The 25,905-nt window shown below is 52.7% G+C and overlaps 1 protein-coding gene across 1 annotated transcript; it reads left to right on the top strand.

Moving 5' to 3' along the window:
* The first annotated feature begins 6,488 nt into the window (after positions 1-6,488).
* Positions 6,489-25,868, top strand: Nptxr (neuronal pentraxin receptor). Its single transcript, XM_027403771.1, has 6 exons — positions 6,489-6,636; positions 7,779-8,644; positions 17,822-18,038; positions 19,542-19,789; positions 21,621-21,800; positions 22,150-25,868. The coding sequence occupies exons 1-6, from the start codon at positions 6,489-6,491 to the stop codon at positions 22,372-22,374; spliced, it is 1,884 nt and encodes a 627-aa protein (XP_027259572.1). The 3' UTR covers positions 22,375-25,868.
* The last annotated feature ends 37 nt before the right edge of the window (positions 25,869-25,905 follow it).

Raw genomic sequence — 25,905 nt, 5'->3', positions numbered from 1 at the left:
TGAGCTACTTGGCCTGTTTCAGTATCTGAAGATTCTAGTAAAGGAGGCTGGACAGATGACTCAGCTGGTAAAGTCCCTGCTACAGAAGCCTGAAGGCCTGAGTTTGTATCCCTAGCATCATGTAAAAACCCAGGTGTGGTGGCACTTGCCAGTAACCCCACTGTTGGGGGTGGAAGGAGGGGTTGGGCAGAGACAGGAAGGTCCCTGAATCTCATTGGCCAACAAGCCCAGCCAAATCTACAGTGAGAATCCCTGTCTCAAAAGAAGGTGGGATCGATAGAGGAAGATACTTTACAATTGACCTCTGGCCTCCCTGTAGATACATGGATGTACACACACACCCCACACAGGAAAGAGTCTAGGTGACTGAACGCATTGAGATTGTGTAAGAGGTGGGAAAGATGGGTGAATTGACTGTCCTAAAGAGGCAGCCACTGGGCAGGAGTGAGTCATTGCTGCCTACAGTGAGCCCAACACAGCTCTTCCTGAGCATCTATGGACACTCTTGTTTTGTTTTGTTTTTTAGAGACATGGTCTCACTAATGTAGCTCTGGCTGTCCTAGAGCTCTACAGATCTGCCTGCCTCTGCCTCCCAAGTTCTGGGATTGAAGGCATGCACCACTATGCCAGGATTCTATGGATACTCTTTTTTTTTTTTAAGATTTTATTTATTTATTATGCATATAACATTCTGCTTCCATGTATATCTGCACACCAGAAGAGGGCACCAGATCTCATAACAGATGGTTGTGAGCCACCATGTGGTTGCTGGGAATTGAACTCAGGGCCTCTAGAAGAGCAGTCAGTGCTCTTAACCTCTGAGCCATCTCTCCAGCCCCCTAAGGATACTCTTAACAGGCCCTTCAGCCATGTCCTCAGATTCTGTTCCAGGCACTGGGCTTAGGCAGGCCAAATGAGACACAGTATATCCCAGCAGTATGAGTTTCAATGTATGAATTTGAACATCAGCTCCTCAAATTAGCTATTAAGCAACCTGAAACCTCTCTGTGTTTCGGTATCACTGTCTGCAACACAGGCATGGTGGCAGTGGCATAGGGTTTTCTTGGGATTTTGTGAGGCTTTAGTAAGACACTTCTGGTCAGTGCCTAGTATGACAGTGCCATCTCACGAGAGCTTCTCTCCTTGTCACATGCCTCCTGTTAACCCCACAAAAGTCACTTCCCTCCATGATTCTGTTTTCAAATTTGAAAAATAGTGTGTGGGTACAGCTGACTAGTGGCTGCAGTTATGGTGGGTGGTAGGTGGGCTTTCGACAGGAGAGACCCAAGGATGGAGTCACCTGAGGCTGACAAACTAGCTCAGGGACAGAAACAAGAAGAGGTAGCTCACAGGGCTTCCCACCTGCCCTGTGCTGTCCCATTTTCCAGCCAGAGAGCTTCCCTAACCTGGCCCCCATTTTTAGATTCACCCTGGGTACAGGAGGAAGCAGATGGCATTGAGAGTTGGTGCCAGGCACATATGAAGGGTCACTCAGGCAAGGTTCCAGGGCCCTCCCTTGCTGTATCCAAATCTGGGCTGTTCAGGTTCAGACCCATTTCACAGACAAGAAGGGATGTTTCCCAAAGCCTAGGCTCCAAAGAGAACATCTGAAGAACCCCAGGCTCCCCACCAAACTCCCTTGGTGTAGAAAGCAGACATACCTGGATCTGCCTAGGGACAAAAGACCCACATGTGGGAAACCAGCTCCTGGACCTCAAAAATGCATGAGGGCTCAGTGGGTAAAGGTGCCTGCCATGAAGAATAATGGCCTGAATTCGATCCCTGAGATGCACATGGTGGGGAGAAAGCCCACTCCTGCAAGGTGTTCTCTGACCCCCACATGTGTACACAGTTCTATTTCCCTCACCCCAAAATAAATGTAAAAAATGTAAATGTCCACACAAACCATAGATAGCTTGAAAGACACTGGTGTGGGGCCACCAGTGGGGGGGAGGGCTGTGTGGCCAACAGGGCTCAGGGGACTGTGCAGGAAGAGGCTATTTCTTCAGACATCCACATAGGACAGGGATGACAGGTGGTAATGGGAGAGGTAGAATAACAACTGCTGAACTCAAATGCCTGCTTGGCCAGGCGTTGGTGGCCTACGCCTTTAATCCCAGCACTTGGGAGGCAGAGGCAGGCGGATCTCTGTGAGTTTGAGACCAGCCTGGTCTACAAGAGCTAGTTCCAGGACAGGCTCCAAAACAATACAGAGAAACCCTGCCTCGAAAAACAAAACAACAACAACAACAAACAAACAAATTAAATGCCAGATTGGGCACCCACTGGCCATGGGACCCCAGGACAAACACCGAGTCTGAGTTCAGTTTTCCCAGGTGTGGACTAAACCCTGGGTAGCGTGTAGAAGCAACTTGGCAATGGGTGAGACCCCATAAGGCAACACTCAAGAGGAGGAAGAGCCAGTGTCTGGGGGCTGCAGGAAACCCAGGCTGTCCCTCAGAGCAGCAGTCTTGCTGGCCCTGGTCCCACTGGCCTTTCTTCTCTGGGCCTGGTCTGGACTCTGCACAACTCAAATGGCTCTGCCAGCAGGATACACTCTTCCTCCTGCATTGGGGCCCCTCCAGAGCCTGCAGGAACAGATGTCCCTTTCTGCCTAAGCCTGTTTCTGGCTTGGCTTTCTAGCTGCTTCCAGGAAGCAGAGAGTCTGGGTGGAAATCTCTTGGCTTCCTCAGGAGGCATGCTGTCACCCCTCTGGCTTTCATCCTCCTCTCTATTGATTGGGGCTCCTCATCCCAGCGTCCACTACAAATGTGCAAACATTTTTGGGCCCCAGGAGGGCCCTGCTTCCCTCCAAAGAGGCTGAAGTGTGTGGAGCCAAATTTATAAATGAGTCCCAGACTCGAGTGATAAAGGAGGCAAGAGGGCACCAAGAAAGGAAAGTAACATTGAGCACCATGTTTAGGAACACACAAAGAAGCAGGTGGCATTTACTGGTCACCTTCTGAATGTCAGGCACTGTCCTATGCCCTGGAAATACAAAGCAGTGTGGTAAGAAATGGAGTCTGGGGCCCAGAAGATGACACAGTGGTTACAGGTGCTTGCCACCAAGTGTGACCTGAGTCATACCCAGGGCCCATATGATAGAGGAAAGAGAACCAACTCCTGAAAATTGTCCTCTGGTCTCCATACATGTATGTGTGCATGCCTATACACATGATAGATAGATAGATAGATAGATAGATAGATAGATAGATAGATAGATAGATGATAGATAGATAGATATAGATAGATAGATAGATAGATAGATAGATAGATAGATAGATAGAATAAAACAGTAAAGAGAAAAGAAATGGTGCCTGCACCTGACCCCTGGCCCCTGAGGGAAAGTTCTATGCAATGTCTTTCCTTACTCATCATTACCTCCTGTCAATAGGTATCACTGACTCCACAGCTCCAAAGGGCAGATGAGATCTCGTTTTGTTTTGTTTTGTTTTGTTTTGTTTTGTTTCTTGAGGCAGGGTTTCTCTGTGGCTTTGGAGCCTGTCCTAGAACTAGCTCTTGTATACCAGGCTGGTCTCGAACTCACAGAGATCTGCCTGCCTCTGCCTTCTGAGTGCTGGGATTAAAGGCTTGCGCTACCACTACATGGAAACTACAATGCATGGTCCTTACATTGGAGAGGTAGCCTCATTCCTCATGTCCTGGGAGGAAGGGATTGCTTTGCTCACAGACACACCCTGAAGATACATATTGACTCCAGTCACTGGGAGTGTGAGCATGCCCGTGTAGCAGTCCTGGAGACAGGAGATGGGGCTGTGAAAACTGGTCCCAGCCTGCATGCAGGCAGAAGGCTCTGTGAAGGTGCCGCAAGGGAGGGTACCCAGGGCTGAAGGGAGGGAAAGGTGTGTGGTGACAATCCACTCCCTGGCAACATGGAGGGAGTGTGGCAGAATGGCTTGACTTTGGGGATCTATGTGGTACCACATTCATGATTTGTCCAGGACTGAGTGATTCCCTGGGTTGCAGGACACTCACCCCTAAAACTGGGGAAAAGCCTGGGCCATCTGGCCCTAAACCCCCATTCAAATCCTGCCTCTGCTCCATGCCTGCTGTGGAAACTACCAGTAACCTATCTAGCAAATGCCCATGTTTAATTTTTTATTACCTTTATTATGTTTATTTATTGGAGGGGGCACGTGCATGCCAAAGCATTGTGTGGAGGTCAGAGGACATCTTTCCAGAGTCACTTCTCTCCTTTTATCACGTGGGTCCTAGGAATTGAACTTAGATTGGCAGGTTTGACAGCAAACACCTTTACCTGCTGAGCCAGTCCATGGACCAGTTATCCTATGTTTTTAGAAGCCACCCTTTCCATGCCTGCTCCTTTTAAATTAGCCATAGTGTGGCAAACACTAACTGAGCAGAACTTTTGTCTATTTTTTTGCTTAATTGTTTATGCGGCATATGTGCATATGTGTTCATGTATGTGTATGCACATATGTGTGGAGGCAATAGGTCAGCATTGGTGTCTTTCTCATTTGCTCTCCATCTGACTGTTTGAGATAGTATCTCTCACTGAACTTGCCATTTTGGCTAGGTTAGCCAGCAAGCCCTCCCAACTGCCCACACCCCTATTGCAGTTACAGGCTAGAGCCACCACACCTAGATTTTTGTTGTTACACAGGGTCTCACTATGTAACTCTAGCTGGCCTGAAACTCACTGGGTAGACCCGGTTGGTATGTCACTCACAGAGATTCCCCTGTCTCTGCTTCCTAAGTGCTAGGATGAAAGGTGTGCATGACCACATCCAGAAAAAAAAAAAAGAATCCTAAAAAATTTGTGTTATTTATAACAAATTCCCTCATCCTAAGAATGGGATGAAAACAAAGAAATAAAAAATAGGCTTTCTGGGGTTGTGTCCCAGTATAGTGCTCTTGCCTAACATGTGTAGGCCCTGGGTTCTGTGTCCAGCTCTACAAGAGGAGAAAACAAGAGACATAAGACTTGTGATGGAAAGTGGAGGTGCTATTACAGTCTTAGGGAAGGTTCTCCAAGAACACCCCTGACCATCCCTACAGGAATTCTTCGCCAGAAGAGAGGGGTCCAACCTCAGCACTCTGCCCAGAGCGGTGGCACTGCCCGTGGGGAAGCTACTTCAGCAAGTATTCTCTAAGAAGCATCCGGGGCTGGGGAAGGGGGCTGGTGCTGAGTTCCAGTGCTGGAGAGGAATGGAGGAGGTGATGCTGCAGGCTGGGCTTCCATGGACTAGTGCAGAGATGGGAGATATTGTGGTGCCTGGGGCATCAGCCATTTGAGATTGTTGCAGGCAGCTAGCACAAAGATGGAAAGCCAAGTTATGCTCAGATGAGCGTCTGTCTGTCTGTCTGTCTGTCTGTCTGTCTGTCTGTCTGTCTCTCAATCTCTTTGTCTGTCTCTCTCAAGAGGCTCTCATGAAGCTCATGATGCCCCGAGCTCTTGATCCTTCTGCCTCTGCCTCCCAAATGCTGCAATTACAGGCATGTATTACACCCTGGGTTTATGTGGTACTGGGCCACTCTGCCGGCTGAACTACATTCCCAGCCCAGACAGAAACTTTTTGTATACTCTCACTATTCCTCATTTTAGAGGAGGGAGACAGAGAAGGTGTCAAGAATGGTGAAAGGCCTGAGACTCACCTCATCTGCAAACTGGCAAGTTAGGGCTAGGTGTGATGGCAGGCAGAAGTGTGGGGATCCCTATGAGTTTGAGGCCAACCTGGTCTACATAGAGACTTCCAAGCTAGTAAGGGCTACATTTAAAGACCTTGTCTCAAAAACATACAAACAAACAAAACAAACCAGCAAGTTAGCAGGCTTCATGGATGCTGGGGAAGAGTCAAGAACCCTCCCCCTGGGGTGGGGCAGAGGGAGACTTCATCACTCATGTCACTCACATTACTGCTTGTAGGCAATAGCCCCCTGTGCCTTCACAGGCACCCTAGATGGACACACACACTAGGTCTGCAGTACTGACAATACACTGAGCCTTGGTCTTCTTTTGATGGGCTACAAGCCGGCCCAACCAACTGTGGTCCTGGAGATGTGAACTGTACTCTGATCAACAAGCAAACCTGCTCTCTGAGGGCAACACTCACTCTGTTTTCCTAGGCCATTTACCATATATACATCCCTGGAAAGATAGTCCTGGACAAGAGCTAGGATGCCATTGGTGGGAAGCAGAGGTGTGACTCATACCATTGTCTTAATAGTCATGCTGAGCCATTATCAGACTAGTTTAAATGAGATTCAACTCCAGCCCCTATACTCATCTCAACTGTCTCCAGACTCCTGGGGTGGCTGATGACACTCAAAATACAGTTAACTGTACTGCTCTTCGTAGTGGCTTCCTCTTGGCTTCTCCTGGCCTTCCATCTGGGGATGGAACATTTTCCCCTGGGGATATTGTCTGCTTGTCCATCTTCATGGATACATTAGAATCAGATGGGGTGGTGATGTCTTCTGCACCCCCTGAAGCTTCCAGGGGCCCAATGTCTGATTTTGCCTCCAAAGATCTGAAGCTAGGTCTCCAGCTGGGGATGCTTCCTGTGAGCCATGATGCCTGGGCTGGTTTTCAGGTTACTAACTCCTATCCACTCATCCGGCTCTGGGTGTTCATGATGAGCAGGCCCTGCATTGGTTGGGTTCCTATGCTGCTTACCACCCAGATCTGGACAACAACCCCTGACTAGGAGGTGAGTGAGCAGATGGGAGGGGAGAGAGTTAGAACACATGCCAATGGACCATCCACAGGATGTCAGTGGCCAGGTAGGGTCACTCTCAGGAATGTCCTGTTCCCCCATCCAATCATGTCCACACTCAAAGTTGTGGGGCAGAGACTTTGAGGTGGCCTTCCCTTCAGGTCAAGGCTTGGATCAGGACTCAGTGGGCAGTTCCCATGAGCCCCAGGCTGCAGCAGGAACCATCAGGGCCTCCCAGAGTTCTTTCAGCTCAGAAATCCACCCCAGGCAGAGACAGCCTGCAGAACAATGGGGCTGGAGCTGGGGCTGGACTGGAAACGGTGTCAAGATTTTTAAAATATTTAATTGAGAAGTTAATTTTCAAAAGAGTATATATAGACATTTTAGACACGATAAAGTACCCCCCCTCCACACACACACACAGCCCACTCCTGCCTGGTCTTGGCATCCACCAGCTTGCTTCCCACCTGCCACTCTGATGAAGGCTGCAGCGAGCTAGGGGGTTCTCCTCTGGGAACCTTAATGCTTGCAGGCCTGAGGACTTGGATGAGAGTGCCGTCCCAGGGATGGAGAATAGTGAACCCTGCTCTGCTAGCAAGTTTGGAGGTGGCAGGTGACACTCAGGTGACCACAGTAGAAATAGGTTAGGTCAAATCGCCTCCTCACCTTGAAGGCTGTCTCTTTTCTCCCGAACTCCCACCCTGCTAGTCCTGTCCAGGCAGAGTGGCTGGCCTCAAACGCTGCTCCAAATGCATACTAGCTGTGTGACCTTGGGTTGCCACTTGGCCTCCATGGGTCTCAGTTTCCTCTTTGTGTCTTGAGATTGTTTGCGCTGAGTGTTAACTGCAACCGAGCCTGCATCATGCTGAGCCCAGAGCCCTCAGTTTTCTCATTTGTATCGTGAGCGTGTTCATGCTGAGTGTTAACTGCTACCCAATCTGCGGCATGCTGAGTCCAGAGCCCCGCAGGGTCTCAGTTGTCCGCATTCCAGGGGACCAGGAGAGGACCAGAGCCCAGAGAGCACGGTCGCCCTGGAACCCAGCCGCCGGGTAGCCATCCAGTCACTGCCTTTCCCATGAGATGAAGTCCTGGGCGTGGCGCACGCACCCGGGCTCCCGGCACGGAACGGGTGCGGGGTTGGGCCTCGGCCGGCCCCGGGGGAGCGAGTGGGGCGGGGCCGCCGCGCCCGCCTTCTCCTCCTCCCGCCGCCCGGCCTCAGAGCGGCGGCAGCAGCGGCCGCGGCGACATCTCCGGTTCTCGCTCCGGCTCCCGCGCTCCCGGGCCCCGCGCCCCGACCCCGCCGCCGCTCTTGCCGGGGGCCTAGCGCGCCCCCTCCGCGCTTCACGCTGAAGTTCCTGGCCGTGCTGCTGGCCGCGGGCATGCTGGCGTTCCTCGGTGCCGTCATCTGCATCATCGCCAGCGTGCCCCTGGCGGCCAGCCCCGCGCGCGCGCTGCCCGGCGGCACCGACAATGCCTCGGCCGCCGGCGCCCCGGGCCCGCAGCGCAGCCTGAGCGCCCTGCACGGCGCTGGCGGCTCGGCCGGGCCCTCGGCGTTGCCCGGAGAGCCTGCTGCCAGCGTCTTCCCGCCGCCGCCCGGGCCGCTGCTCAGCCGCTTCCTCTGCACGCCGCTAGCAGCCGCCTGCCCGTCGGGGACCGAGCAGGGGGACGCGGCGGGCGAGCGAGCGGAGCTGCTGCTGCTGCAGAGCACGGCGGAGCAGCTGCGCCAGACGGCGCTGCAGCAGGAGGCGCGCATCCGCGCAGACCGGGACACCATCCGCGAGCTCACAGGCAAGCTGGGCCGCTGCGAGAGCGGCCTGCCACGCGGCCTCCAGGATGCGGGGCCGCGCCGCGACACCATGGCCGACGGCGCCTGGGACTCACCCGCGCTGCTCCTGGAGCTGGAGGACGCGGTGCGCGCGCTGCGGGACCGCATCGAGCGCATCGAGGTGAGCTGCGCGCCGTCGGGGACACAGGGTGTGGGGGACTCTGCCCAGCTTGAGACGCGCTGGTCCCGGGTCCTGGGCTGCCTTCTGGTCACCCGGTGCACGCTCCTGTCTGGCACTACGGGAGCATCTTGATCCGAATCCCAGGTGGGAGCCTGTTACGGTGACCAATGCACTCGAGTGGAAGAACAGTGTCCACTTGTAGAGGAAATTGATCGAGAGGCAGGTGTGGGGATGTTTGGCTCAAAGAAGGCTCTCCTTAGATGTCTTTCTACTGGAACCCAGAGCAGCACCGCCCCACACTCATTACTGTTAGGAAGTGCTCCTCTCATGACCAAGAGTGCCCATTAACACCAACCTTAGCTCCCCGCACCACCTCCCACCCTCCGGCCACGCCCAGCTTCCTATACCTGAAGCTCTGGGCTCTTGGGGAGTCAGCGGATGACTCTTCAATATGTGTATGATGCTAAGCTCATTGATTGATTATAATTATGGTTCCTTTTCTCCCTGTTACAAAGTATAAGTGAGACAGATTGGGCAGGACAAACAGCCAGGAAGCCTTGGCCATCTCCAGGCATGGGCTGTCCAGGCATGGACAGGTCCACCACTGAGAGGAGAGGTAGGACACATGCTATGTTATAGTCCCTGCTGTCTCCCCCAGGCTGAAACCAGGTAAGGAGAGAACCTGAGAGAACTAAGTGGGGAAAGAAAGTATGCATATCATTCCAAGCTCAATCTGGGGGTGCAAGAGGAGATACCCGTGGGGAAAGTTGTAGGACCTAGCCCAGAAGACCACTAGTCAGCTGCTCACACCCCCACCTTCAAGGTGGACTGCAGTCTCCCCACAGCACGCCCAAGGTTTCTACTCCCTTTTTGGAAATGAAGAAATCCAGCTGGAACCTCCTGAGCTGAGCAGCAGAAGGGGAGACAGGCCAGGCCAGCACCCCTCTCCCCTGCCCAGGGGTGAGGTTCCAAAATCCAAGAGCAGGAAAAAGACCAAGTACAATGGGCATTGTGACACTCTACGCCTCACCAGAACTCCAATCAAAAAAGTACAAACATAATCGAGAGTAAACTCTCCCTTAAGAAGATTGTACTCAAGTGAAAATTATTTTATTTTTTTCCCCCTCAACTTTCCCTTCTGCCCTAACCCTGACACCACAGATGGCACAGGTGGCTCCTCCCACGTCTGTGACTGGAAGAGCTGGGCTGACCCTGGCCCTGCTCCCTGGAACCTGGCTCTTGACCAGCTAAGGAGAGGGATCCTGGTGCATGGGATTTGGCAGAGGGCCAGCTTCCCAGGCTTGGGGAGCCCCGGCTTCCCCATATTCTCCTTCTTGGGTTTGCTGAGTGCAGCGGACATGGAGCTACTAGGTCTGGTTTCTGAGCTTGGCAGCAGCCAGAGTCAATCTCTGGGGGTCACTCTGCCACTCTCAGTGGGGGGGACTCCTGCATCTCTAGGCCACAGATATATTTCTCCCTTCTCTTCTCATCCAATCTGGGCAAAAGTCCCAGATTTACAGGGTCTGCTGTCACTGATGCAGTCCCCCTGAATTCACTGTTGCTAAAGTCCCCAGAGGTCTTGTCCTGAAGGGGTTTTCCAGTGTTTGCCTTGCTGGCTCCTTTCTGACATCTGACACCCCCTGCCCCTCCCTTCTTGGCTGCATCTACCTGCCCCTTCTCACTATACAACAGCATCTCTTTCTGCTTCAAGATCCTTCTTGGGTGGTCTCCTCTTGGGTCCCCTGGGTGTGCTGAGCCACACCCAGGGGCTTCTAATGCTCACTCCACATGACCCACAGACCCTGATTGCATCTCTGTGTGCACTCCCGCCTGCCTCTTGGCTGGTCCCTCACCTCCAGGCACATCTGGATGTGTTCCTACCCTGGGGTTCCTTCATGGGAGCACACTCCTCAGCCTGAACTTGGCCACCTGCTTGAATCTGGCCTGGCTCCCCGGATTTATCTCTCAGATCTCCCCCACCTTCTCTTGGGTCAGTTCAGCTTCCCACATGCACAGCACCTGCTCCAGACTCCTTCCTCCCAGAGGCCTTCCCTGGCCATACCATGACTGCCCCCTCCCCCCCATCGCCACCTACCTGTGTACCTCTGGGTCACCCTGCCCCTTCCAGCCAGACCTGACTGGATGGAAGACAGTAGAGACTGGAAGAAGGTAGAGACATCAGATGGCCTCCTCCTCATACCCACCTGAGGTGGGAGCTGTGCCTAAGGGCTTCAGAGAAAGCATTGGCTTTTTTTGTTTGTTTTGTTTTGTTTTTTTACTTCTCATTATTCACTGAAAAAAATTCAACAGGTTTGGGGGAAAAATTTTTTTTGTTTTGTTTTGTTTTTTTGAGACAGGGTTTCTCTGTGTATCTTTGGAGCCTATCCTGGCACTCGCTCTGGAGACCAGGCTGGCCTCGAACTCACAAAGATCCGCCTGCCTCTGCCTTCCAAGTGCTGGGACTAAAGGCATCCACCACGCTGGGTGGGGGGCGGCTCGGGATTTCTTAATCTCACTATTCTCTGCTCTTCTGCAGCCCTCTGATACTAGTCCCCCAGCAGGCATTGGAACAGGCTAGGACAGAATTACCATTTTCCCATCATCACTAGCCTCTGGGGATGAGTACAAATTGCCTCTGATTCCTCCCTTTGGCAAGCTGTGGTTCAGTCTGTTGAATGGAGCCTTTAGCTGAAGTCCCCTGAGTGCCATTCCCATGTCAGAGGAAGTTGACTTCTTCTGACTATGGCCAAGAACCACTTTCCAAAGGAGCTGGTCTACTTACATGGCACCCGGCCATGCTGGTGTGTCCCAGAGTTCTATCTTTGTGCTAGTGTATGTGTAGGGTGAAGATTCAGGATTAGTTTAGACAGAATTTCCTTGGCACAGCCCTGTGATCCATCTCCCTGCCCCCACTCTGGAGCAGAGCCATGGTGAAGAGCACCCTGATGGGAATCCCAAGCCGTGCTGGGTTCAGGGAAGCCACGCTCGCTCGCACGCTCGCTCGCTGATATCCTAACAATGCTCATTGCATTACTAAGCACTTACCGAGTATCCGGAGCATCACATCTTCTCATTAATCCTCCCTTCGCACTACAGAGGAGAAACTGTTCCTCTTTTGCAAACAAACCAGACTCAGAGAGGTTGAAACACTGGCCCCAGGTCACCCAGCATCAGAGCCAGAATTTGGCCTATGAGTATCTAGCTCCAAGGTTCTATCTGGGTCTTCATGTTGACTCCACACTCAGAAATCAGACATTTCCCACCTGCTCACCTTCATCTTTGGGGACTAAGAGTGAGCATGGTGCTGGCCAGGTCTCAGAGGCTGGCCCTAACAGCACGGAGGCTCCCCTAAGCTGGTGGGAGCAGCCGGCCCTTTTTAGGTATGTATTATACATTGGCTTCTTCAGTGGCCATGTATGTTTCTGTTTTGGGGAGAGAGACCAGAAGGCTCAGAGTCTGAGGGATGCATCACAGGCAGACCTCTGCCCCTTGCCCTGTCAGGATTTCCCTTTGTAGAAACTCTACAGGGAGTGGCTGTGGTTGAGTTCCATTGGTAGAACGCTTGCCAAGCATGCCTGAAGCTCTGGGTCAATAGCACACAATAAATGGGACACTGTGGTACACACCTGTAATCCTAACTCTTAGGAGGCAGAAACAAACAGATGAGACTTTTAAAGTCATCCTCAGCTACATGATGTGTTCAAGTCTAGCCTGGGCTACATGAGATTCCATCTCAAAAAGCCTAACAAACTTGTAACAGCAGGTGCTTCCTAGACACCCTGCCAGCTCTAAATGGCCCCAGGTGGGGCAGCTGCATGGGACACACTTATTCTTTGGAACACTTCCTTTCCAGACCTCAGTTTTCATGTCTGTAAAATGGATGAACTAGGCTGCGAAAGGCCCCTAACTGAGTCTGTAAGTGGTAGACCTTCATCCTAGCAAGAAGCCTGGCTTTGTAAACCTTGTATCTGCCACCCTCTTGCTGTGACCTCAGACCTTCCTGTGTTTGGTCCTCAATGACCCCATCTGTTGAATGGGAAGAGACACCACACACCCTTTTAAAAAGTCTCTTGTCCTTCCGGGAAGAGAGGCCCTTCCTGCTGGGTCAGAGGCACAATTGCTTTTTATTTCTGTGTTCTACCAGACACCCATGGTCTGTAAGGGTTCACGTCTCACTTATAAAGGACACAAATCCCTAGTGGACAGGTCTGGGCAGATATATGTGGGTGCCTCTGGGAAAGCACTCCCAGGATAAGTTAGCCTTCTCAGGTCCTAAAGGCTCCCTTGGGCCCCCCAAAGTCACTGGGGTCCTCCACATTCTGGCTGTGGTCACCATTAATGAATTTTGTTGTTTTGATTGTTTGGTGTGTGTGTGTGTGTGTGTGTGTGTGTGTGTGTGTGTGTGTGTGTGTGTGTGTGTGTTTTAAGATAGGGTTTCTCTGTGTAGTCTTGGAACTTGATTTTAGACCAGACTGGCCTTGAACTCGGAGATTTGCCTGCCTCTGCCTCCCCAGTGCTGGGATTAAAGGTGTGTACCACTATACCCAACCCATTAATGAGTTTTGCTTATAGTTGAACCTTGAGTGGCTTTTTGCCTGTGCCATTGAGTCAGATGTCTGTAGCAGTGGCCACTTGTCACTGTGTAGAGGCACCATCAGTGCTAGCCTGTTCTGAGGATGGATGTTCAGGTTCTGTCTAATTCTAGCTTGAAGCTGTTGTGAACACCGTATGATTTCTTTGGGTGGCCATCGGCCCTCCTTTCTGCTGGCCCTGTCCCCAGCAGTGGGATGCCTGGGTGCCAGCAAGGACATATATTTAGCATCTGTAGATACTGTGACACATTTTCCCAAAGTGGCTGTAAAATTTTCCACGCCCACCCAGGAGCAAGCCTCACCCACCAGGCTTGGTCATTTGAAAACTTTCCTGAGCTGGTGGGTGTAAAGTACTCAGGACTCTCTCATGGTTTAAAGATGTATGGTTCTGCTAATTCAGTCAGGGACTGTGCCATTCCAGAAGTCTTTGCCCATGGTGGGATGAAGTCAAAGGTTAGGCTGCTCACAAAGGAATGAACTTAACAGAGTGAGCCCAGGATGCTTTGAGTGTCTTATCCCTGTTGAACTCTGAGGACAACTGTTGAACTTATGTGTCCTCCATAGCTCTACCCAGGGGAATAGGATCAGAGAGGCTAAGGGATTTTGTCCAAGGCCCACAGTGGGGCTGAGCCAAGATGGGGGTCCCTGTCTTTCCTGAGGACATCAGGAGAGGCTGGGCATCATCAGGGTTGTGCAGAGGTGCCTTAGTAGGCTTCTTGATCAATCCAACCAGCTCCGGCATCTCCCTATTCCCTCAGTAACGATAAAAGTAATAGTAACAACTGCTCAAGGGCCACCTGTGGCTCACCATCTTAGATCCTGCCTTACATCTCACCACTTGCACCCCAAATGTAGGAAGTATTAAAATATGGCCTGACTTTCACAGATGACAACCATGAGGGTCAGAGTGGTCGAGTAGCTTGCTGGAGTCCACAGATCCTGCAAATGAAAAATACAGCAGCTGTGCAGACCACTCGGCAATGAGTTGATGGCTGTCACGCAGGCACTGCATAGCCAGGGCACACACTGTGGCTGGATGAACGAGTGAATGGGGGGGGGGCTCAGAAGCCCTGACAGAGCTTAGAACCCTGTTATTTTCTTCGAGTATCTTGGCTCTGGCTTGAGGGAAGTTGCCATCTGGGAGAGCAGGCGCTCTCTCGGGTGAGGACGGGGAGGGGCAGGAAGAGTATGCCTGGCAGAAGGAACAGCATGTGCTGAAGCCTCAGGGTGAGATGGATTTGGGGTGTTGGGGCATGGGCACCTCATTCTGAATCGACATCTCACCCCCGCCTTCTGCCTGAACCTCCTGTCTCAGTCACCTGACATCTGGTGGTGCCAACAGCTGACCGTCCTGTGCCTAGCTTATCTTTCAATGTAACAATTTGACAAACTGTTTCAGGACTGGATATGGGAAAATGTGTATCCTTTCAAGACATTTTTGATATGGGGTCTTATGTAACCCAGGCTGGCCTTGAACTCAATATGTAGCCAAGGATAACCTTAAACATCTGACCCTCCTGAGTTCATCTCCTGAGGGCTGCACCACCACACATGCTTTATGCGGTGCTGGGACCCTCTGCCAACTGAGCTAAGTTCTCCAGCCCCTTTAAGACATAGTGAGGGTCGGGCAGTGGTAACACACACCTTTAATCCTAGCACTTGGGAGGCAGAGGCAGGCAGATCTCAGTGAGTTCGAGGCCAGCCTGGTCTATAAAGCAAGTTTGAAGACAGCCAAGACTGTTACATGGAGAAATCTTGTCTTGAAAAAGCAAAAACAAACAAACAAAAAGGCAAAAGAACCACCCAAAAAAACAAACATAGGGAGGTAGTGTTGTTGGTGCAAAGACAATAGCCAGCACTCCACCTAGCTCCCAAGCCTGCCCCCCTGTGGGCTCTGAGATAATATGTTACTCTTGTGCCGACAGGGAAACTGAGGTACAGCATCTTTTTATAACAAGCCACACAGCTGCTGGAGCCAGGGTGTGAGCTGGCAGAATAAGGGCACAGTTGGGTGGAGAGGCCTGCACTACTGTCTTCAGAACCTGGGCTGAGCAGGGAGGGTGGACTGCATGGACCCCGAAGTCAGGCCCTTCCACTACTGTCACAAAAGAAGCAGCTGCTGCCTGAAGCCAAGGCAGTTGGCTTTTCTGATTCTTTCCGCACCTCAGCCATGTCACACTGGTAGGAGCCTCCTATAGGGCCCTCTGTAAGGCTGTCCACTGTGTGACTCACTGCCTTTCCTGGCTTTCTCGTGGCCTCTAAAGACCATCCCTTTAGGCTTTCTTAGCAGCCAGGGCAACACTACATACCCACTTTGCAGGAGAACAAACTGAGACTCAGAATGTGAGGGTTGGTACGAGGAGTGGGCACAGGACTGCTGTGTGATCTCAGGCAGGCAGCCTACCCTCTCTGAGCCTCAACACCCTGGTCTCTAACTTGGTCCTCAGGAGGTAGGAACAGCTGAGAAGTGTTTGTCCCATGTCTGGTGTTATCCATGCTGCTGCTGTGGCGTTCCCTGTTGAGTACTAAGGAGCCTCCCACCCCCACCTGCACCCCCATCCCCATTAGCTCATGATGGCTGAGCTTGGCCTAGAACCCTGGGATTTGGCTCTAGGCCCAGATATAATAAACTCTACCACAGGCTCTCAACAGCCCACCTGGAGTCCAGCCCTCTCTTCCTACCGTATCAGGCAATGAGTGGGGGACAGTGTGACATCATCTCTGCTTGTCCCCCTACCGTCTCAGGCTGGGGCCCACTTGGCACGAGTCCCGGAGCCCACGCCACACAGCCTGTGCCTGTGGCAGATGGAAGCGGGGTGGGGGCGTCATGTCTCTCTGATTCACATGCTAGGGTGGGGGTAGGCTACAGCCTACCCCCTGAGCCCCCTCCTCCCTGGCTTCCTGGTGCCACCAAACATGTGCTTCAACAAAGAACAGTTTGTACGCCCCCCACCCCCATCCCCACCCCCCGCCACATGTGTGTCCCCTTGAAGGAAGCAGCCAAACCCTGCAGTGTCCTGGTCACTCCAGGAGTAGGGAAGGAGGACACCCAGCTAGAAACAGGACAGTGTCTGTCAACATCCCTTGAGCACTCCAAGCCTCAAGGCACTGTCCCTGCCCCTGAAGACAACTTAAGGACCCTTTCGGCCTAGGTGACCCAGCCCTGGCCTTGTCATTTGCTTAGTGACAGTGAATATACCTCTTAACCTTTCCTGTGATAAGGAGACAAGTGTGTCCCTTGTGTCAGTATACTCTGTGGCACAAGAGCTGCTATGACAACCAGTGATGTGACCTCAGGATGAGGAGGTGCAGGGCCTTACCCTCAGCGCTGCTACTGTCCCTCATCAGCAGGGGTGATGGCCTGGTGCCACCGTTCTGTCCTCGCTTGGGTGTGTGTCAGCCACAGTGTTTTGGGTGCATGGGTTGTGCTGAAAGGCAGCAGTGGGACACAAGCCACAACCATTCCCTGAATCTATCAGGGCAGGGAAGCTCAGTGGGAGTCACAGGGAGCCTGCAGTCGTGTGTCTGCAGTCACAGGGAGCACTAAAGATTCAAACAGCTCTCCATCCTGCTCACCACCCGCAGCCACATGCTCCTCTCAGCATCTGTCATGAATCCCCCTGGGAGTCCTGCATCCCCCATGTCCCATCTGTCCCCAGCTCTGCCGAGTGGCTCCCATATGAGGTGTGAGATTGCATCAAAGGACTGGAGGTCTGAGGCAAGTTCAAACTCGGCCCTCACCTCTGCTCAGAGAGTCCTCCCACTTTGTTCATTGACCAATCGCGAATGAGCACCTGCTGGGTGCCACAAGCACCTGCCATGTTCATGAGCACCTACTGTGATGTATTCAAGAGAGAGTGTCCTTTTCAGTCTAAACATGTGGCCCTGCCTGCCTGCCTGCCTGCCTCGTATCTGCCCACTAGGGTTTAAGACGGGACAAAGAGAAACTATGACTACTTCCTCATCCTGGGCTGGATAGTGTCAGAGCCTGACTTGGAACACCCTGAATGAGATGGACGTTGGTGCCAGCAGGCTCTGTTTATTGACATTTGCCACATAATCCTCCCCAGAATGGTTCCAAGACGACAGTACAATTGTCTCATGAGGAAATGAGTTCACGATACTCTACAGGTTTCCCCAGCATCATACAGGTGGTTGGTTCCCAAGCTGGGTTTGAGTCTGTGGCTGTCACTCAAGTCTAGGATCATTACCAAAATCCCAAGATAATGATATGAGAGTCCCATCCAGAAGGCCTGGCAGCAGGCCTGTTCTGGCAGGTCACAAATGCATTATAGTAGGCTCTGCCCTCCTCCAACTGTGTCCCAGCCCTTGGAGGGAGATTTGTGTCATGGGGCCCAGCCATAGAAGGTTCTAGAAGCCCCTAGTGTGGTCCTTTTCCACTACAAAGCTGAACATGTATGGGTTCCCACTCCCTTCTGCATGCAGGCTCTGTCTGTGGGTAGGCTGCTTGCCTTTGCTTCACTATCCCAGCTTTGCCTACCAGAAGCTAGGCTCACCTATGGTGGCCGGCTGAGTGGTGGCATCTCCATGTGACATCACTATCCTTCCTTTTCCTCTGGAGCAGCAGGAGCTCCCGGTCCGTGGGAACCTCTCGGCGCCAGCCCCAGCCGTGCCCACCGCCCTGCACACCAAGATGGATGAGCTAGAAGGCCAGCTCCTGGCAAAGGTACTGGCGCTGGAGAAGGAACGCGCTGCCCTCAGTCATGGCAGCCACCAGCAGCGACAGGAAGTGGAGAAGGAGCTGGATGCCCTGCAGGGTCGAGTGGCAGAGCTGGAGCATGGTAGGTCCCGGAGTGCAGATTGCTGAGCTGCCAGGCCCTCGTCTCTGGCTGCAACTTCCAGAGGCTGTGGTACATGAGAAAAAGAGCCTGCTGGGAGACTGCTGTCACTCTCAAAGCTACTGCCGACAATTAATTGTCATTTTCTGGTTCTGCTGGGTCCAGGAGCTGGCTGTGCAATGACATGCTGACTGACTTAATCTGCAGTAGCTGCAGGGGTTTTCACAGCTAATGACAGTGAGTTTGAGAGAGGTCAAGTGACTTGTCAAAGGTCACATAGCCAGTGAGTAGATGGTCTAGACCTATGACCAAATCCTTCAGACTCCATGGCCCATGCATTTAGCTGTCCACAATTAACACCCATTACTAATCTGCCAGCCTTCTGTCATTTGTGTAGCCCTCAGGGGGTCAGAGAATGGACAGTGTGTAGGTGCAGGTATCAGGTCTCCCGAGTTCCAAGTCTGTTGCTGTGTGACCTTCAAAGGTCATTTTCTTTCCTCAGGCCTCACTGTCTTCACATGAGAGATGGAGACAGGATTAGGGGTGTATGAGCTATCATGGGCCCTTGTAAGGGCAAGCTGGGGAGATGGGAAGCTAGGAGTGGCTCAGGTGTCTTCCTGAAAGAGGGGTCTTAAGCCCAGGAAAAGCAAGTACCTGTGAGACCCAAGGGGCCATGCTGGCTTCAGCTGTAGGGAAACAGTGGGCCCGAGGAGCTCCAAGGAGGCACCTAGTTGAGTATTTGAATTTCAGCAGTGGTCTCTGTCCCCTCAGTCCAGCTACTGTGCTCCCCCCACCCCTGAGGACCAGGGGAAGTGCCTTGTCCTCTCTTAACTGCCTGCAGGACAGAGGAGGGAAGGCATGGTAAACGCTCCCTCTCTCCCCCCATCACCTCCTGTCCTGGGGCTCCATCCCTGTCTCTATACTAAGTTGAGTCTTTGACCTTTTGTTCAAATCCCAATCCTGCTGCTTGCTTTCTTTGTGACCTTGAGAAAATAACCTTTGTGTGCCCAGGTATACCTGAAAACTGAGGCATGACAGTGCCTGCCTTTCAAGCTTGCAAGGAAGTGATGGGCAGAAGGTACTTAGAGCCAGCCTGCCACACATGGAGCGCTGGGGAATGCTTCTTAAGTTGGCGAGTGACTGTAAATAGCCATGATTATAACTTGTATTTGGTGAGCCTACTCTGGGCCTCACAGTGTAGAATGGAGAACGTGTCATTAGCCCATTTTACTGAAGAAATGGAGGCCCAAGGAGGTTTCATTTATCGCATTGAGACTCACAGGTCAGAAAGAGGTGATGGCAAGATTTGAACTTGAGACATCTGAAGTCCAGAGAGAGCCCCTGGGCCTATTTTAGTCACACCTCTCAACCCAGAGGCAAAAGCAGACGAGGTGAAACCACTTGGCACCCCCACCCCACCCCTGCCCTCACTCCTGTGCCCCAGGGTCCTGGAACCATCAGCCCTCATTGCACGGCGCCCACTGACCCTGTCTTGTCCTTCTCCAGGGTCCTCGGCCTACAGTCCCCCTGATGCCTTCAGGGTCAGCATTCCCATCCGCAATAACTATATGTATGCCCGTGTTCGCAAGGCACTGCCGGAACTCTATGCCTTCACCGCCTGCATGTGGCTGCGCTCCAGGTCGGGTGGCTCCGGCCAGGGTACCCCCTTCTCCTACTCAGTGCCTGGGCAAGCCAATGAGATCGTGCTGCTGGAGGCCGGCCTTGAGCCAATGGAACTACTGATCAACGACAAGGTGGGCTCTGCTTCCCAAAGCACAGTGCCCCTCACTACCTCGGTGCTGAATGTGGTTGACATTTTCATTCTCCTCTTCACCATACTCACCACACATTAAACACCTGCTATGTGCCAAGTTCAGTTCTGGGAATGAGGGCTGATGGTTCCAGACAATCCAGATGCAGAGCTGGCTAAAGAAGGGGAAATAGGCTGACTTTCAGGTCACGTGGTTAGAGGCCAGCCTACAGGCATCTACACCCCGAACCCTGTGCATTCTCCTGAGCAGAGAGAGAAGGGAAGAAGAACTACTAAAAGGCTTGTCTGGGGAGAGGTGGGCTGCTGGTGATCCCCAAAGCATATAACAGAGGTCACACTCGCCTGGGACCAGCCCACAAGCTATACCTCTGGGAGCTTCACAGGGTGTCAAGAGGCAGGAGGCATTGCCCAGGAAGGTAATGTTGCTTTAAGGTCTCAAGATCGCAGGGGTGACCAGGCTCCACCTGAGAGGGTTGTCCTGACCCCTTCATCTTGGCTCGTCTTTACTGCCTGGCAGAGGGCAGCAGTGGGCCCTTGAGATGGAGAATTCAGCACCCTGGACAGGGCACAGCACCGTCAGCCTTGTTCCTGCCGGTGGGTGGCTCTTCCCTGCTCCCCACTCCCGCCTCTGTGTCTTTACAGGTTTGCCATAGCCGATTAGATGCCCTTCCTGGGGGCTTTTGTCAGCAGCTTTTCCCACCCTACTCCTCGGCACCCCTCCCCGCTGGCATCCTTTGCATCCTCCAGCTCTGACATCTCACTGCCATAACAGTTTGGGGTACTGTCAATCTTGGGAAGTCAGGGTGGCAAGAGCAGCGGTAGCTGTGAGGGCCAGAATGTGAGGAGGCTGGTCACATTGCAGAATGAGATGAATGGAGGCTCTCAGCTGGTTTCTTCCTTTTTACTCAGTCTGGGAACTGCAGCCCATCAGCCACATTTGGGACAGGCCTTCCTCCTTCTAGATCTCTCTAGAAACTCTCTCACAAGCAGTAATGCCCAGAGGCATGTCTCCTGGGTGATTCAAAATCCAGTCGAGCTGAGAGTGGAGATGAACAGTCACAGGCCATTTTGTCCCCGGAGTCCTGCTTTCCTGTGCAGGCAAATTTGTTCAAGGCTGTGCCCAGATCCACCCTGTGAGTCTGGAATGGGGCCTGGCATCCAGCAGGCACCAGAGAATACCTTGTGGAGTCGTGATCTCAGAGCATTTGGGAGATAAAGGAGCCCTTTAAAGCCACAGACAACAGGTGGTGTTCACCTCACAGACCAGCATCAACAAGCCATCAACAGAGGCTTCTAGAGCACCATGAGCAAGACTCGCAGGTTACATCTAGGCTCATGATTGATTAGCCATTTCTGCCTTGGGTGCAGGAAGAGGCAGCAACTGTGTATGCTCTCTAGCACTTTATAGACAAGGCCCTGGAAGAAAAGACAGCCTCCCTAAGGTCACATAGGGGCTGGTGGCAGATCCAGGGCCAGACACTAGGACCCAGCCTCTGAGTTCAAGACTCATTCTGTCCTAGTGTATGAGCCCCACTGTGTACTGGGCACTGTTTTAGGTGTGTAAAGTTGTAGACACTGCCCTACCATGTGTGACCTTGAAGCCCTGAAAACCAAAAAGATAGTTCCAGTGACCTGAAGGAAGCTGCTTGGTGGGGTCATGTGGGAAGAGGGACAGTCAGGACAAGAAAGACAATGGATAGAATGCAAATTTGGCCTTGGATTCCATCCCTAGAGGAAAGCTGTGAGGCTGGCTGCTAGGCCTTCCCACTTCTCCAGCCTTGGGCTTCTCACCCGGGTTTGGGTCCTATGTCCAGGTGGCCCAGCTGCCTCTGAGCCTGAAGGACAACAATTGGCACCACATCTGCATTGTCTGGACTACCAGGGATGGGCTGTGGTCTGCATACCAGGATGGTGAACTTCGGGGCTCTGGTGAGAACCTGGCAGCCTGGCACCCTATCAAGCCACATGGTATCCTTATCCTGGGCCAAGAACAGGTAAGGCTCAGGTAGCATGTACCCCCAAAGTCATTATCCTACACACTCTGGAGCTCCTAAAAAGCAATCAAGAGGAAGTAAAAAACAGCAGTGAGCATGCTGTCTAACCCACCAGTGTGCAGATGGGCAGCTGAGAGCTAAAGAAGCAGATGGAGCGGGAACCTGGGATGAGACCTTGGAGTGGTGCTAGGGAAGGGCATGAGCCTTGAGAGTGAGGCTAGAGCCTTGGGAGGAAGCATCCTTGGGTGGGGCTAGGACCTGGCTTTGGCAATTGTAGGGCCTAGCTTGGTTGCCTCTGCCCTTGTTCCCTCATTCCATGTTTCTCTCCTTTCTTTGTCGCTTGGCTCAGGATACTCTGGGGGGCCGATTTGATGCCACCCAGGCCTTCGTCGGTGACATTGCACAGTTCAACCTGTGGGACCACGTCCTGACACCTGCCCAGGTCCTAGGCATGGCCAACTGCACTGGACCACTGATGGGCAATGTCCTCCCCTGGGAAGATAAGCTGGTGGAAACCTTCGGAGGTGCAAAGAAGTCCACCTTTGATGTCTGCAAGGGGAGGGCCAAGGCATGAGGAGCCACCTTGTTCAGAACCCCTCCCTTGCCTGTCACTTTGGGGACCTTGAAGGGGCACTGCCCTTCTCAGCCTGTTCATGTGCTGACCTTCCTACCACACTCCCGTCCATACCTCCCATTCCCCATCACAGGCACCCACACCTCCAGAATGCCCTGCCCTGGACGGATGTCCCCTCAGCTGCCTGGGTAGGGACCAGTGTCTCCAGTCAACTACTCCAACCTAGGGGAGTTGTCTTGGCAATGTATTGGCTTGGTCTCTCTCCTTAAACACTCTGTCCCCCCACCAGTCACATCAGACTGATCTAATTCCAACATTCCCCAAGGAGATGTGGGTAGAGGTGGCCTTTGACCCTCTCATCCCCTGTGCTTCAGGCCTACACAGGCTGTAGAAGGGATGCCAGTCATGTATGAGATCAGACCCTCCTCATCTGTCTTCCTCAGTTGCCCACAGGGGCTACAGGATCATCGTTCCCATTGCCCATCTCCTGCTCCCTCCTGGCCCCAGTTTCTTTGTGTATTGTGGTTAGAATGTTGGTTTGTTCCCTTCCAGGATGTTCCCTTCCCTGCCCCCACCTAACAGCTAGGGACCAAGACCTTGGAGGCCAAAGGGCTGTAATCACTCCCCTACCCACTGGCAACTTTGCCCACCAGCATGGTTGACCTCCCCACCCCCATGCCCAAGACAGGACCTGGGTCACTCTAGCCTAGCCTGATAGCATCCAAAGCAGAGGCACCATGTCCTAGGAGACATTTTCCTGCCAGAGCCCTGTGGCTTAGCCACGGTATCAACTCCTTTTGCATGGCCCTGGAAAGGCTGGAGGATACTGAGAGAGAGGACAGAGCACTGAGTGAGAGAGAGGACCCCTTGTTTCATACTCAGTCCTGCTGCTGACTTGCTGTGTGGCCTTCTGTAAGAACCCTTTCTGGGCCTGGCTTTCCTCCTTTGTGAGCTGAGGCCATACTATTGGCTGCTTCTGAGAATGCCCCACTTAGGACATGAGATGAACCATGATACCTTGTGCACAGAGCAGGCAAAGACAGCACTGAAGGCCCAGTGACTTAGCACAGAAGGTTCTGGAACTGAATAGCAGATGTAATCGGGTGGGCAGGGGTTAGGGTCACAGCTAGCTCAAAGGGTCAGTGTCAAGGACAAGGCTCAAGGCAGACCAGACACCAGTAAGTTTTAGCTCTCATTGGATCCTTCACCCTTGCTTTTCTGAGAGTATCTCAGCTAGTGGCTACCTGGTCCCTGCCTGTGAGTTCTTACCAGCTCCCCCAGGAGCACAGAAGAATGTCAGTGCTGAGAAAGGCCACCCATTGCAAGCTCTTGCTTGTGGGAAATGGGGAAGATCACAGAGAGGGCAATGAATTGCCCAGGATCACACAGCACAACATGGTGGGCCTAGTGCTTCTGAATCCCTCCTCAGTGCTCTTCTGCATACCATGCTGCCTGTCCTGGAGGGTCTTTGAGCCCAGCTTATACCTGTGCAGGGAGGCATTTGAGAGGGCACAGTGTGAGACATCCAACCTCAGGCTGTGAGGGAAGAGCCAGGACAGATAGATGGCTGAGGATGCAGTGCCCTCCTGGTCCTCTCCCAAGTCCCGCCACAGTCGCAGCTGGCTGAATCAGTGGGCACTGGTGCCCCCACCTCTGTCCTCGACAGCTTTTGTCCCTGTCTGTGCTCCCAATGGCCATTCAGCCTGAGACATGACGCAGGAACGGGAGTTTGCAGCCCATGCCAGGGAAGCCTGTCCAAGGCTTGCCTCTGGCCTGCAGATCTCTCTCTGTTTCCATTTTTAGAGCAACTACACATCTCAGCACCTCCATTCCCATCTCCTGAAGATAGTTGTAGTGGCTTCACCCAGACCTGCTGAAAGTCAGGTTGCCCAGTAACAGCCAATGATATCAGCTCTGGTGCTGGGTCAAGTGTCTGTCGTTCAAGTTGTTGCTGGGTGATAGCTAGATGCAGAACTTAGACCTCAGGGACTCTGAGCCTCGTCAGGCTTTTGCTGTTGTTCTAGAAGAGGTAGCTTTAGAGGAGGCCTTGGGAGGATAGAGTCTTAGGAGGGATAGGGCAGAAACTGCTGGGTCATTTGAACTCACCAGACACACCATCCTGATCCTTTCTGCTTTGTCCCAGTGGTGATGAGAAATGACACCTCTGCCACATTCCCATGCCAGGTCACCCTGGTTAAACTCCAGCCACCTCCCCCCAGGAGAAAGAAATGGAGACATTGGGGCATGTCTCTGAGTGTGGCTCACTAGGGAAAGGACTGGCTCTCTATTTCCAGAGTCCTCACCTGTTCTCATCTATTGTGCTGTGAATATTCCCTGAGCATGTGGACCCCTGTTTTGATGCCTTCTGCTGCTCCCAACAGGACAGCTGAAACCCTGAGTTGCCCCTGGGTCTGATGAAGATGGAGCTGGGTTTGTAGGCAGCCTTAGACACTGCAACTACAGAGCGCTCTGTCTGCACTGTCTGGTTTGTCCTCACAGCACAGTATAAAGAGGTAGGACTGTTCTTAGCCTGTAATGCAGGAGAGAAGGACAGGGCTCTGAGAGGGTGGAGTAACTTGCCCAGTATCAATTGGCCAACTGGTGACAGTGCTATTTCTATTTGGAGGCAGGTTACATGCCTGGAGGATGGGGCCACCTTCTTCAGAGTGCAGAAGGAGCAGAGATGGGGTGTAGGGCTCAGAGCCAGTGAAGGATCTCTCACCTATGCTCAAGCCTCAGCCTCTACCTGGGCTGCAGTTTGCAGGGCAGGAAAGGAGTGTCTCTGAAGTGAAGGCAGGAAGACAGGGCAGAGGTGGCGGCTCCTCAGCCTCCTGCTCTGGACAAGGCCTATGCCAGGTGCTCTAAGCTGATCTCTGCCAGATCCCCACCTCTGAAGCATGTGGTGGCCTCTCTCACATCCCAAGGCAACATCTTGCCAGTTATACATGAATGGGGACCACAGACATGAGCATCTGTGGGAGGGAACTCAACCCTTGGCTTGCAGATGGGGAAGCTAAGGCCTGGCCAGGGAGCTCAAATGACCCTTGAGGCTCCTCTGACTGTGCCTTGTCTTCTCCACTTTTCCCCCAAACTGGGTCCCACCTACCTGCAAGTCCCAGCACCTTTGGCCTGAGAAAACTGGAGAAGTATCTTCTCCCAGATAAGGGTCTCCCCTCTCCACCCCTTAGCTCCAGCTGCCTGCCACCCCAGGTCCCACCTCCCAGCCTACCCCCTGCCCCTGCTGGGTAAGGAACTGGCTCCTTCCCAGACTGAGCAGCCAGCAGTGCGCATGTGAAATTGTTGTCATTGTCCTGGGACACTGTGAAATGAGTGCCCTCCACTGCCCTCCCCCTTCACTTGGCTCTATTTTGTATATAAGTAACATGAGATATTTTGTGTGTGTGTGTGTGTGTGTGTTTGATCTGTGTCATGGTTTTGTTACCATTTTTGTTTTTGTAAATTTGAATGTTCAAAATAAACATGGTTTACTCGGAGGAGGCTCTTTTTTTAATGTGGTAATTGGGGCAGGGG

Source organism: Cricetulus griseus, chromosome 2, assembly GCF_003668045.3.
Source record: "Cricetulus griseus strain 17A/GY chromosome 2, alternate assembly CriGri-PICRH-1.0, whole genome shotgun sequence".
NCBI lineage: Eukaryota > Metazoa > Chordata > Mammalia > Rodentia > Cricetidae > Cricetulus > Cricetulus griseus.
Note: the sequence above shows the minus strand (reverse complement) of the source record. Positions and strands in the feature narration are given on the sequence as shown.

What these genes read in the sequence shown, in the direction of transcription:
- Nptxr (XM_027403771.1), top strand. Translation starts at nt 6,489, where the DNA reads ATGTCTGATTTTGCCTCCAAAGATCTGAAGCTAGGTCTCCAGCTGGGG. An exon ending in GATGAGCAGGCCCTGCATTG is followed by an intron (nt 6,637 to 7,778) that starts GTTGGGTTCCTA and finishes CTTTCCCATGAG; the next exon opens with ATGAAGTCCTGGGCGTGGCG. An exon ending in AGTGGCAGAGCTGGAGCATG is followed by an intron (nt 18,039 to 19,541) that starts GTAGGTCCCGGA and finishes GTCCTTCTCCAG; the next exon opens with GGTCCTCGGCCTACAGTCCC.